The 12,428-nt window shown below is 45.0% G+C and overlaps 1 protein-coding gene across 9 annotated transcripts in view; it reads right to left on the reverse strand.

The window, feature by feature from the left end:
• Positions 1-12,428, reverse strand: part of TNC (tenascin C) — a 92,868-nt gene that overhangs the window by 19,219 nt on the left and 61,221 nt on the right. For 3 of the 9 annotated variants that reach the window (XM_004774059.3, XM_004774060.3, XM_013046602.2), the window contains 3 exons: positions 10,087-10,362; positions 6,517-6,789; positions 4,661-4,933 (listed from right to left, as the gene is read on the reverse strand). The exons of 1 other annotated variant lie outside the window; for it this stretch is intronic. In XM_004774059.3, the coding sequence (XP_004774116.1) occupies positions 4,661-4,933; positions 6,517-6,789; positions 10,087-10,362 (822 nt within the window). The remainder of the gene's footprint in view (positions 1-4,660; positions 4,934-6,516; positions 6,790-10,086; positions 10,363-12,428) is intronic. 5 more of the 9 variants (XM_045074020.1, XM_004774062.3, XM_013046604.2 and 2 more) reach the window with 2 other exon arrangements.

Below are 12,428 nucleotides of genomic sequence, written 5' to 3' on the forward strand. Positions count from 1 at the left end.
CCCACGTGGGGGAGATGTTTTTCCCCCTCTCCATTTCTGTTTCTCTCCTCTTTTGGCTTTCTCCTGTGACCTTTCCTCCTGGTAGTCAGACTCTGTGGCTGCCTGGGGTTCTGCCCTTTCCTTGGAACCAAGCTTTGAAACCACAAGGGCTCTGGAGCCTGGAAGATCTTGATTGTCCAAATACCACGGAGGGCCCTGGCAACCTGGGGCGGTTCCCTTCACTTCTGTGAGCACCAGTTGCTCCATCTGTCCAGTGGGAGAAGTCATGCCCACCTACGGGAATATTTTTCAGGATTAACAGAGCTAATGGGTGTAAAACCCCTAACAGAATCTGGCAGAGAGTAAGAATTCAGTAAAAGTGATTGTTCTCTCTTTATTTTCTTCCCCATATAATTCTTTTACCCATGGGCTACCCTGATTTTGAAGCAATTCCCAGGAAAGATCTGGATAAGGTTGGCTGAAAATAAAACCCAGTGAGGTGTGTGAAAGCAGGCACCGGGAATCTCCTGTGGCTAGCCTGGTCCAGGTGGCCCTTCGCTCTGACTGCAAGCCTCAGCACATTTTAGATGGATCTCTGTGGCCATGGTCTATATCTCTAGATGCCAGGTTTTCTCATCTACAGGGCAATATTATCTGCTCTGTCTTAGAAGACTTCAGAATTCATTGCGTCATACAGCATGCACACCTGAGGGCGGTGCTCCATCAGACTGGCAGCAGGGAAATAGCTTTGCTTAATATCTTGATGGAATGGCCTGGGAGTGATGGGAATCCAGGCTCAGTGCTGTGCTATTTTTGGATGTTAGGCCTTTCTCCGTGTTAAAGACTATGAGTTATTTTAGCCTATCTCCTTCTGTCATAAATAGCGCCCATAAGCCTCCAGCACCACAGGAGAGGAGATGGTCAACAGGAACCTGAAGACAGAGCCTCCCACAGCAACTGAATCATTCTGTTGAAGAGTTGGGAGACAGAAGCAAAGCGATGCCTCTCTTCTCCCAAGTGGATGCTTGGTTTTCAACAAAAACTCCATTAGGGAAACATTTGGAGTTGCTAAAAACTCCCAAGGAGGTAGAAGAGGGCTTCTATCTGCAATTTGCCTAAAAAGTTGCCATGCCCAAATCTGGAGCAAATGTCCATTGCTTTAATGAGGTGGCCATGAAAAGTCATTTAAAAAAAAATTTTATTCTCCCTTCAACATGTTTTTACCAAATACTTAATACGTCCCGTATTAAGCTGCGAGGATAGCTACTGGAACCAGTATGGTTTAAGAGCAAGGATTTGGGGGTTAGACTGACCTGGGTTTGAATTCTGTTCTGCCTTTCCTAGGTAAAAACACCTTACCCCCTTAGTCTCAGTTTCCCCAACTGTGAAGTGGGTTGAATGTGGCTCTCCCTTGGTCTGGCTGTGTCACGGTGATTCGTGGAGATAAGTGTCCGTTGCCCTGTCCGTGTGGCATGGAGGACATGCCTTGTAATTGGTGGTTACAGTCTCTATGCCTCATGGGAGTCAGAGCCCGAGGGATGGAGCATGAAGAGCCTGGTTCACACAGGAGCGGGTCTCTGCAGGCCTGCTGGGTCAGGCCCCCCGGACACAACGTCATTGTCACTTGGTGGTGCGTGGTTTCAAGTGCATCTGAATTAGAGCTGGGCAGAGGAGTTGTGAGGTTAACTGGCTGGGAAAGGGGGCTGGTTTCTGGGAATTGGGAGAAGGGGCACTGACTACCCCCATGGCCTCTGGGGTGGAAGGGAGTGCGGAGGGTATGTGTTTGGGGGCAGTGAGGGGGACAGGTGAAGGAATCATCTCAGGCTCCTCACTAAGCACTCTAATCTCCAGAAGAGGAAGACAAAGCTATCACACTCCGTGGCTGGGATTTTAACTATTTTCTGTCTGTTCCGGAGCCCTACCATTTGGTGCACGGAGGCACACTGGTGTTTAGCTCCCCAGAGACCAAAAATGCTCCTGGCAACTCAGGACTTTTCAAAGAGGGACCACGGCTGTTGGGAGGAAGTGGCACAAACTTCCATTTGCCATTGCAAATACAGGGATCAACCTACGAATCCATCAGTAAGGTCTGGGGAAGCAAAGAAGGCGTATGGGATTATCTCTCTGATCCAGTAAGCAAGAAACCCACATATACCAGACTGTAGAAGAGTGGTTTTCTGCAAATCTTTTTAAAAAGAGAATAGATTTATGTCTAATTTTGTCTATTTCTACAGACAAGGAAGTGGCAATATTGAATGCCAGTATTTCGAGCAGCTAGGGAGCAGGGACGGAGGTGCAGAGAGACTTTGCTATAGATCCTTTCTAAATTTTTGAACTTTGAACCAAGCATCCCTTTAAAAAATTAAATTTACATGAAATCATCCAAACATAGAAACAGTTAATATTGTTACAAAGGGCAAGGAAACAAAATATTTGACATTCATGATCTTCCTTAAACCTCATGACTGAGGGGCTCCTGGGTGGCTCAGTGGGTTAAGCCTCTGCCCTCTGCTCAGGTCATGATCCCAGGGTCCTGGGATCGAGCCCCACATCAGGCTCTCTGCTTAGTGGGGAGCCTGCTTCTCCCTCTCTCTCTGCCTGCCTCTATGCCTACTTGTGATCTCTGTAAATAAATAAAATCCTTAAAAACAAAGAAAGAAAGAAAAATCTCATAGCTGAATTCTGAGTTAAATTCTATTGCCAGATGGGGACACTGAGGCTCAGAGGGGAAAGGAGACTTGGCCAAGACTGCACAGCTGGTAGAGCAAGGATTAGGCTCCAGGGACTCTCCCCAGAGGCTCTAGGCCACATCGCTGTATGTGCCGCCCCTGCCCCTGACCACTGGGCACTCGGGGCTGGCAGCTGGTGCTCTGGGAGTGAGCGGAGAGCCTGCAGCAGCTTTGGTGAGGATAAAGAGGAACAGAACATCCCAGAGAAGGGTTTACAACTACGCAGGGAAGGAAAGAAGGAGGAGGATGGAGATACAAGAGGGAAACTTCATAAAACACATGAGGTTACAATGGAATAAGACATATTCTGTCTAATGGAGTCACCTGTCCTGTCCTTTCCAAGTACAGAGCAAGGGATGCAGGCACATGTGGGCGCGCGCGTGCACACACACACACACACACACATACTCTTACTTCTCATTGGCTTTGAAATACAAATCCCCAAAATAAGAAATCAAAGAAAAGCTTTCCCGAAAGAACAGGGTCTTTCTTTCTTTTTTTTGGTTCTTACAAAAAGAAAAAAAAAAAAAAAAAAAACACCTCTTGATTATTCCTTCTTTTTTGGCTTTAGAACTGCAGGGCCTCTAGCAAAAAAGATTGGCAAAACAAAATCAGTGATCAGAAGTAAATATCGAAAGGCAGTGTTTACAAACCGAGGTCAAAATCAGGCTCGGTCTGTGATCTGAGGTTGTTTTATGTGCAGCCACAGAGAGGAGACATGGACCCGCATCCCATGGACAGACTGTCCAAGCTACTAAGAAACGGTTTTTCCTCCGCCTGGACTGCTGTCTGCACTTTAGCGTTTCCTCCACACCCACAGATAAGGATTACGGTTTCTGTAGGTGGCTTCTTTGAGCTCCATGGGTCCTGCACCTTGCCACGGTAATGCACCCACCTCTGCGCACAGAGTTTTTGGCTAACGCGCTGCTTTTCTGAGACGGCAAGTATGTACACTCAGTGGTTCTCTGTCATCCAGCCTGCTTACATTTAATAGTATTAAAGTAAGTATCGAAATACAATAATAAAATAGTATTAAAATAGCTGCGTTTGGGTTCTACACCAAACCTGGCCATGTGACGTGAGGCAAATCGCATCTTTCTCCCTGAGCAGGAGAGGCTGGGCTACCCCCCTTCCTTGGTCCCTTTTACCTCTCCCTGTGCTTTTGTGATTCTTTCTTCTGATTCCTCTTGAAGCAGTCTCTCTCGGGAATGCTGGTTTCTCCTTGTCCCTTAGTTTCAGGAAGGAATTCACCACACCTGTTATAGGTCTTTCCTTCTAAAGGGTCCTGTTACCAATCAACTTCCTTTTTCCTCCCTGAAACAACTCATCGGGAAAAAGTTTGCATTTTCCCCTCTAGTGCTTTTTAGAGCTGCTATGGAGTATCTATCCTATAAAATCATGAACGTCACGAAGAGCAGCCTGTCGACCTTGTCAGCTCCCTCTTTTGATCCTTCCTGAGCACGCAATGGATTATTTACACATTGCATCTGGTAAATATTCATCTTTATAGGTGGAGGTACCACTTCTCCATTATCCCCTGCACACTGTAACGTCAAACATTTGCCCAGAGGTACCTCTGCATCCAAGAAAAAAAAAAAAATCAGCTGGAAGAAGGGTCTTTGGAATTTAAAAACTGCAATAATTGTCATAATGATGATGTATTAATGAAAATAATGCAACTCCAGATAGCTTTAATTTGCAGAGCCCTTGCTATGCACCAGACCCTCTGCTGTGGGCTTGCCATGAATTATCTCATTCAATCCTCAACAACCCCATTAAATAAATGGCATCCTGCTCCTCTTGCACGAAGGCTCAGCCAAATTTTCCACACTCGCACCGTCTGTAATTGAAAGAGTTGGCTGCGTTCAAAGCTCTTGCAGTTTCCCAACCCTGTGAAAGTAGACCCCCGCGTTAACGACTTTTCTCCGTTCTCTCCTGTGGAGGTACGGTACCTGTGGTTGCTAAGGCACGGACTGGTTGGGATCGCCTTCCACTGCTTATTCCATAGAGCTCAATCTCATACTCGGTGGCCTCTCTGAGACCAGTTATGTCCCTGGTTCGTTCAGGGGCAAGTAGGGTTATTTCCAGTGGCTCAGACTGCTTTTTGGTATCTCTGATTTTGAGAACAAAACTGTCGAAGACCCCTTCATCAGCTGTCCAGGACAGACGGAAACCATCTGGGGTGGCATCTGAAACCAGAAGATTATCCACCTCTGGCTCGGCTTCTAGAGGAGGAGAACATGGGGAGAGGAGGAGAGAAAACATCATTTACCAGCCCATGCAGCCTTCTTCTGCGGGATGGGGGGTTGGTGAGGGAGGGTTATTAGTATGCACTGGCCCTGGCTCTCAGGGACAGAAGTGTCCTGAGTTCCCGAAAATAAAATCATTCAACACAAACAAGTAGGTCTAGGAGAAGGGGAAGATGCAGTTCATACATCCAATACAAGCCAAGTGGATGCTTGCATATGTGAGTTTTGTCTAAAAGCAATTCTATCAGTCCACATCTAGACTCTGCTTTGGCCCCTCCCATGCATTATTAAACAAGTTCAAAGCCAGTAACTTGTTTACATTTGCTCTCTGTCTTCCAATGGCTGAGTGCCCATCCTCTGTGAGACCTTTGTCTTTTTCTTTTTTAAAAGACAAATAAACCAGTATTAACGATCTGTAGAGTTGCCCATGATGATACTGCTGATTATATTTCCCTTGATCCTGAGCAAAATGACTTTTAAAATGTTATGTTATGGTCCTTTTGCATTTTTCTTGGAATTGTTGTACTCAAGAAGGCTCCTACTCTTGGTGCTTACTTTTTAAACCATTAGACAGGCATTCAGAGGATAGAACTGAGGCTTGGAACCTCTTGTACTCCATACTTTGGACTCAAGGTATGATCTTGGATTGCCTTCACTAGACAAAACTCATTGTCAAGGTAAATTTAGAGCTGAGTTTCCCAAAGTGTACTCAGAACAAACCATTCTTGTTTGCTCCTCTTCCTTAAAAGGCATTCGATGTCAAATAAGTTTGGGAAATACTACTTGGGTAAGTCCCTCTTGGAAAAGACACATGCACATTGGGCTATTCTGGAAAGCCCTGTTGTCAAGGATCCTATTAAACTATGTTTCCAAAACTTATTTGTACATGGAACTTCTTCATCAAGCAGGACCTTTGAATAGCCTATGGAGCTAGTAAAATCTGGAAAGACTTTGGGAAACACAGATTTTTGACTGTTAAAAGTTGTTAATGTTTTATGTATCTAGGAATTATTATTAGTCTTGAGAAAATTATGGATTTAGTCTGTGTCAAAGAATCTCTATGACATTAGTGTTTGCCAATAAAATAAGTTCGCAGTTAGGTTTCCAATAACCAGCCCACCCAGTAAGTTTATCAAGATCATAGTTGAGATGTTGAGATGGCAAATGTTGTAAATAAGTTTTTGAAATATCCTCATTGGTATATTTCTTTTGAGAAGGCTGAAACATAGCTGAGGACCAGCCAGGATGTACACAGAAGAGGGTGATGTGGAGTAAGCACACAAGAACTTGGACAAGACACAGTCTACAAGATTTGGGATGCCAAGGGGCAAACAAACATTTTGACCTTCCCATTTCTGGAGTGGGAGAAGAGGAGTGCTCAGTAGAGACACAAGACAAGGAAGAGTGTGGGGGGAAACACAAAAGAGCAGGCCACATCTATGGATTACGTAAAGAAAATGGACGAGGACGTTGGTGTTGTGGTAGATGGTGATGTGGTAGATGGATTACATGGAAGAGAACCAAGGAAGGGAGAAAATGGCTCACTTGAATCCAAATACCTGTAAAAATCTCAGCCCTCAAGGGCTTGGTTTGGTGCCCTTGGGTGAAGCCAGAGACCGTAACCTCATAGCCAATGCCAGTTATGAGGCCTCTAAGCTCCAGCTTCCTCTGGTTTCCTGAAAGTGTGAATTCCTGGGGGTCCAGCAGCTTCCCAGAATCCACCACCGTTACTAGGAAGCTGTCAAAGGCATTCTCCGATGCCATCCAGGAAACTGTGAACCCGTAGGGATTAATGTCGGAAATGGTTAGGTTTTCCAGAAGGGGCAAGGCCTCTGAAAGAAGGGAGGAGTGAAAACAACTCAGGTTAGCGGCGCTGACCCTGCTGAGATAGCACATGTCTCCACAAATAGCGACAGATACCCAATCACTAAATGCGTTAAATTCTCAGAAAATGAATATTTAGTAAGAGCTTATTAGGGGACAGATGATGTTATCTCATGCCAATCTCTCAACAGGCTATGAGATAGACATTATTCCCATTATGCAGGCAAAAAACCTTGAGTTTCAAAGAGGTCGATCTGCTTGACCAAAGTCACAGAGCAAGGATGTGACAGAGCGAAGTTTTTAGCGGGGTCCCACTCTGAAGGCCATGATTTTTTCCCTATAAAATTGGATGACTTTTGTTGGTTTTGGATCCCTTTCTCTGTTTCCCTCTGTCTTCTGAAGGTCTTTAAGGAAATCAATCCCCCCTCTCCCCCCCTAAATACATACTTCCTTTTTGGTATACTTCATGCTTCTAGTCCACTTCTAGTTCACTTTGAATCAAGTGGATGAGACCTATTAGTGACATACATCCTCATAACCTGAACTAGAGGGAGGGGGGTAAGGTTTTTCATGTGTCAGAATTAGCAGATCATGACTGCAGCCCAGTTAAGGAATACTAGGATTCGTTACTTCTTTGGCTGTTTGTTTTCCTGGATAAAGTCAGGAGATAAAGACATATTGGATCTTTAGTAATTTCTATTGTCATCTGTTCATTCATTCACCAAACATCTGTGTCCCAGGTGCTGTGAGGTTTTTACACAGGGGGGTTTCCAAAAGGACTGAGCTTATATCACTTAAGTTCCTAGGTGCCATTATGTCCCAACTGATCAGGCTCCACATCTGTTCTCCTATTCGAACCTCACAATGACACTGTGAAGTGGCTATTGCTACCTGTCCCTTCACCCCCATGACATCTAAGGAAACAGAGGTCAATGACTTATCCAGGATCACACATCTACTGAGGGGCTAAGCTGGCCTCCCACCCAGGCCATCTGATTCCAAGCTCAACGTTCTTCCCACAGCCTGGGCCAACATCTAATTAGTGACCCCATCAGGGCTGGCAAGTCTGGAGATGTAAGTAGGATCGGTGGAGAAGGTCCAGTGCCTCTAGCAAAACAAAGCATGGTCTTGGTGAATGTTGGTTTTCACTGGAGGGGGCGTGGGGCTGGGAACTCCATGACCAAGGCTGCTTTAGCTCCCCCTCATTTGGAGGCACATTTTCCATTGCTTCTAAATAGAAACGTTCAAAGAAATAAATGACCTTACATGAACACCCAGGGTCTAATCCACGGGATGTAAAGAAAAATGTTTAAAGATTTTGGTGATTGAATGAACAAGTGAATGAATGTTTCATTCCTGAAGCAGTAATTTAAATTTTGTTGTGGTTTGGACTTGTACTTTCTTTCTTTCTTTTTTTTTTTTTTTTTTTAACACACTTGCTCTTTGTTTTGACGGTTTATTTTTATTTTATTTTATTTTGTTTTTACCATTTAAGGATCTACCTCAAATCATAACTCTATCAAAGGCAGAGATGAAATTTCATACGCTGTGCAAAGAGGCTTCTCTGTGTGCAAGACATGGCTCTCAAGTTCCATTGCTGAGTTTTGTTTAGATAAATGGGGCCTCTTTGGTAGCTAGCCGCTTTGCATCTCCACCCCATGAAAGCGGCAGAGTCCAACGAAAAGAAGGGCGTTCAGGATAATTAGTCAGTCAATCAGGGCCTGTTACTTATAGTCATTCATGTTCAGATTTTTTTTTTATCCTTTCTCTTTTTTAAAAATATGCTTCTTTTAAAACTCAGGGTCTTTTCACTTCAGGGATTAGCTGAGACAATGCTGTAACCAGATCTAGGATTCCCAAGACCAGCACTCCCAGCCTGCCTTTCTTCTCCCTGTTCTGTGGGAGGTCCTGCAGGAGGCGAGGCGACAAGTAAGGGCCTGACTGACCTGGCTGGGTGACTGGCCATTCCTCCCCTCCAGCTCATCTCATGGCTTTGGGATGTGAGAATATGGAAGTCCCCACCGCTCCCTCCCCCACCCCACTGAGAAAAGAGCATGTTCTGTATTTGAAGACTTGTCTGAACGACTGAATTCACAGTAGGCAACGGGACAGAAAATATAAACACTTTCTGATCTCCTGTTAAAACCACGTCCCGTGTTCTCTTAAAAATCACAGGAAAGTCATGATTTCACAACAATAGTTGCCGAGTTTCTATCTAGACTTGCGGCTTATTTTTCAGAACACTGCTCTCTTCCTATTGCTAGGAAATGGAAAGAACCCAGAATCTGTAAGGCACTTGCTGGAAACCAGACCCTTAAAGTTCATTGTATCCATTTAATTCCTGAGACAGGGGCTGCCCCAAGTAGCTGTGGGCGTCCCGTCTTCATTCATAATGAAATTGGAATTCAGAGCAGTTAAACAGCAGCCAAGGTTACGCAGCTAAGAAGATCAGAAACCACTCAGGCCTGATATCAAAACCCTCATGCTTCGAGGTCATCACGGCTGCCTCCAATTAAATATTTAATTGAACGCATTAACATATCTTCTTGGCAGCAGTTGAGATGCTGGGAGAGGCCTGGTTTAATGTGAGAATCAGAAGGTAAAGTCTCCTGAAAATTATCATTAGTGGAAGGCCAGAGACTTCTAAAGACTTCCTGAGGTTTGTCAGGCTAGGGATATGGTAAATCCACACCATTTGCAGCCTTTGCCATTGATCTGAGATAATCTCAGGCAAGAAAATGGAAAGCCATATCTTTAAGCAATTCTTAAGGTAATTCCAAGAGAGGTTAGAGGTCAAGTTCAATATATGGTTAAGCTTTAATGAAGTTTGGATTTATCTGCTGTGCTAGGTCAAACCTTCAGAAATCTGTTGTAGATGTTGATTTAAGACGAAGTTTTTTTTTTTTTTTTTTAAAGAAAAAAGATAAATTACTGCATTTCTGGGGCAGGTGGTTTATAAATGGCCTTAGCATAGCATGATTTATGGACAAAATTCCTGTTCTTGGCTGTTACTACCTTAGAACTCACTCTTCAGCCAGAATCGCTAAAATATGGATCAGCCCATAAAGCTAGGCAAGGAAAATCCCTGGAAACTTGACACAGCTGTCGAATACACGGTCTCCATTTCCCACAAATGGTGGCAAAATACCCCTCTTTGCTACAGGATCTGCTCCCTCTTCCCTTAGCTGTGTACACCTGGAGCAAAGACTGGATTTGGGGTTGAGTGCCTGCAGAACGCCTCTCACCTTTCTCCCGCTCCCACCTCCAAATTCTCGGCAGACAAGCAACAACCTCTGAATGAGTACCTGTCGTGACAAAGGCCGTGAGGGGCTTGGTGGGGTCCCCGGCCCAGGTGGTCCCCGCCACACTAACGACATAGCTTGTGTTCTCCACCAAGCCCGTGACGTGAGCGTGCTGTGTGTCTCCTGAGACTGTCAGCTGCTGGGGCTCATACAGCGAGTGAGAATCGCTAACATTGACAACAATCTTTGCAAAAGGCCCGGCTCGAGCGGTCCAGGACACGTTGAAGCTGTCAGGAGTAATATTGCTAAGGATTAGCGTGCCCAACTGTGGCTCTGGCTCTGAAGGGAAAGGGACATGGGCGAAAGAGAGAGAGACATTATTAGAGGAAGCGACGGATCTTTCCAGAATGTGGCCATAGGACATGAAAGTGCCAATCCCTCCAAATATTTGCAGAAAGGTAGTCTATCCACCCGTGGCTACACCTGAATCTACTATAACGCTAGAGAATACACTGCTTTCTTGGCGGGCCTGGATGCACATTCTTTTTAAGGACAGACATGACCATTTTCTGGCCATGTACAAAGACGAGCGAACAGGTCATTAGAATGGTAGACAGGAGTAGTGGAATATTAAGGGTGCATTTCTAAGGTTTGCAGTGGGGCACACGCTCTGTAGCTGTTCTAAGAAAAACAGCTTTATAGTGAAGTATTTACAGATATTCTCTCTCACCTAGAGACTCACAAAGCATGTTATAGCCTTTGCAATGCTCGTTCTATAAAGAAACCTGCTTAATTTTGCTTAGCCCAGAATTTCATAAACTTGACTGATGAGTGGATATGCATTCGGAAAAATAGTCTTTGAACATCTCAAGGAGTTGGCAGTCCACTGAGCACAGCTTAGAAAATGCTACTTTGAAATTTCCTTATTTCATCTTGTTTTGATCTGTTAGGATTGTACAAATTAAAGGCTAATATCCACACAAGAGAAATTCTTCATAGTATTTAGAAACCTAAGTTTCCTATACACCATAGGGAGATCTGCACCCTACCCTACGTACCGCAAAGGTAAAATGGCTTTCACGAAATCCTTCCTGGTGTATCCAGAAGTTAAAAGAAAATTTAGCTAGGTGTTGCATTTTCTGCCTAGAAGATCCACTTACTGGATAATTTGCAAGGACAGCTGGCTCCCCTGGATGTTAGGTTTCTCTTGTCCCTTAAGGACTAGGAGATCAGGGATGAAGGGACTCATTGTTGATGTAGGGGGCCTGTATCACTGGTTTCAGCTGGGATGTAGATGGTCTGACCTCCTCAATGCACACTTATCAAGTAATACTACCATGAAAATAAGTTCAACTCCAACTCTGTGTTAGAATGAGGCAGCAGTTCTAGAAGTTTGAGGTACTGGGGCCAACCTTTTAGAGTTAGGGAGAGAAGCAGACGATTTCCTCCAGGGACTTGGGAGTTGTGTGGCTGCAGCTCCGGTGTTAAGAGGAAAGAAGGGGTGCACCTGGAGAAACCTTAACTGGACAACTGCACAGCTTAATGCGATGCCAGAAAGTCTCCAAGGGTAACAAGGATTTGGCTCAGAAGCAGAACACGGCCGTAAGGGATGGCACAGGATCTCCTCCTCGGCGATTCGTTTGAGAAGCGAATGATGCTCTAATTTTTAGCCACAACCCTGGCAAATTACTTCAACCACACTGAAGGTAGAACACCCCCCCCCCCCAAGAGGCCTCTGTTTGTTCCTTCCTTGTATTTTGCTGTGGAAGCCATCTCTCCAAGTAAGGATGCATGTTAGGACTCTTCTCATGCCACCAGACAGAGACCGGCAGTGCGAACACATTCACCATGCAGAGTAAGACCGAGGTTCTCCTGGCAGCTTGGCCTCCAGCTGGCTCCCAAAGGGGGTGGCCAAGCTGAAAAGGGAAATGCAAGAAGGACCTCAGAGATAGAGAGGGAAGGCAGGGTCAGTGCTCCATGCAAGCTGGGACGTCTTTCCGTTCCTGCTTCTGATCCTTCAGACAATTCCTGGGCATGCTGTCTGCTTCCAAGAAACACGGATCTTTTCAGAAATTTAATGCTCTGAATGTTCACCACATGCACCAAGATTTGGACACGATGACAGATGAAAGAAGACTAACAATTTGTGACAGTTGTCAGTAAATGACAAAGCATGCTTCATAGGGTAAATGTCAAAAGGGAATAGTCTGTTTGTAGGGAAGGCAAGCAAACAGAAGTCTCAAGAACACGATGAGACGGCTGGTTCCTCTCACGTGCGTTAGGGTCTTTTCTCTGCATGCTCTGGGCACCACTTTTCAGAATCTTGGAGGGAGAGAAAGAGGATGTAGAACATTCTGATCAGGGGACCAAAACTGGCATGCATGCACCTCTTTGAATACAACAGA

This window comes from Mustela putorius, unplaced genomic scaffold, assembly GCF_011764305.1.
Source record: "Mustela putorius furo isolate JIRA1106 unplaced genomic scaffold, ASM1176430v1.1 tig00537301_pilon_pilon_pilon, whole genome shotgun sequence".
In the NCBI taxonomy this organism is placed as follows: domain Eukaryota; kingdom Metazoa; phylum Chordata; class Mammalia; order Carnivora; family Mustelidae; genus Mustela; species Mustela putorius.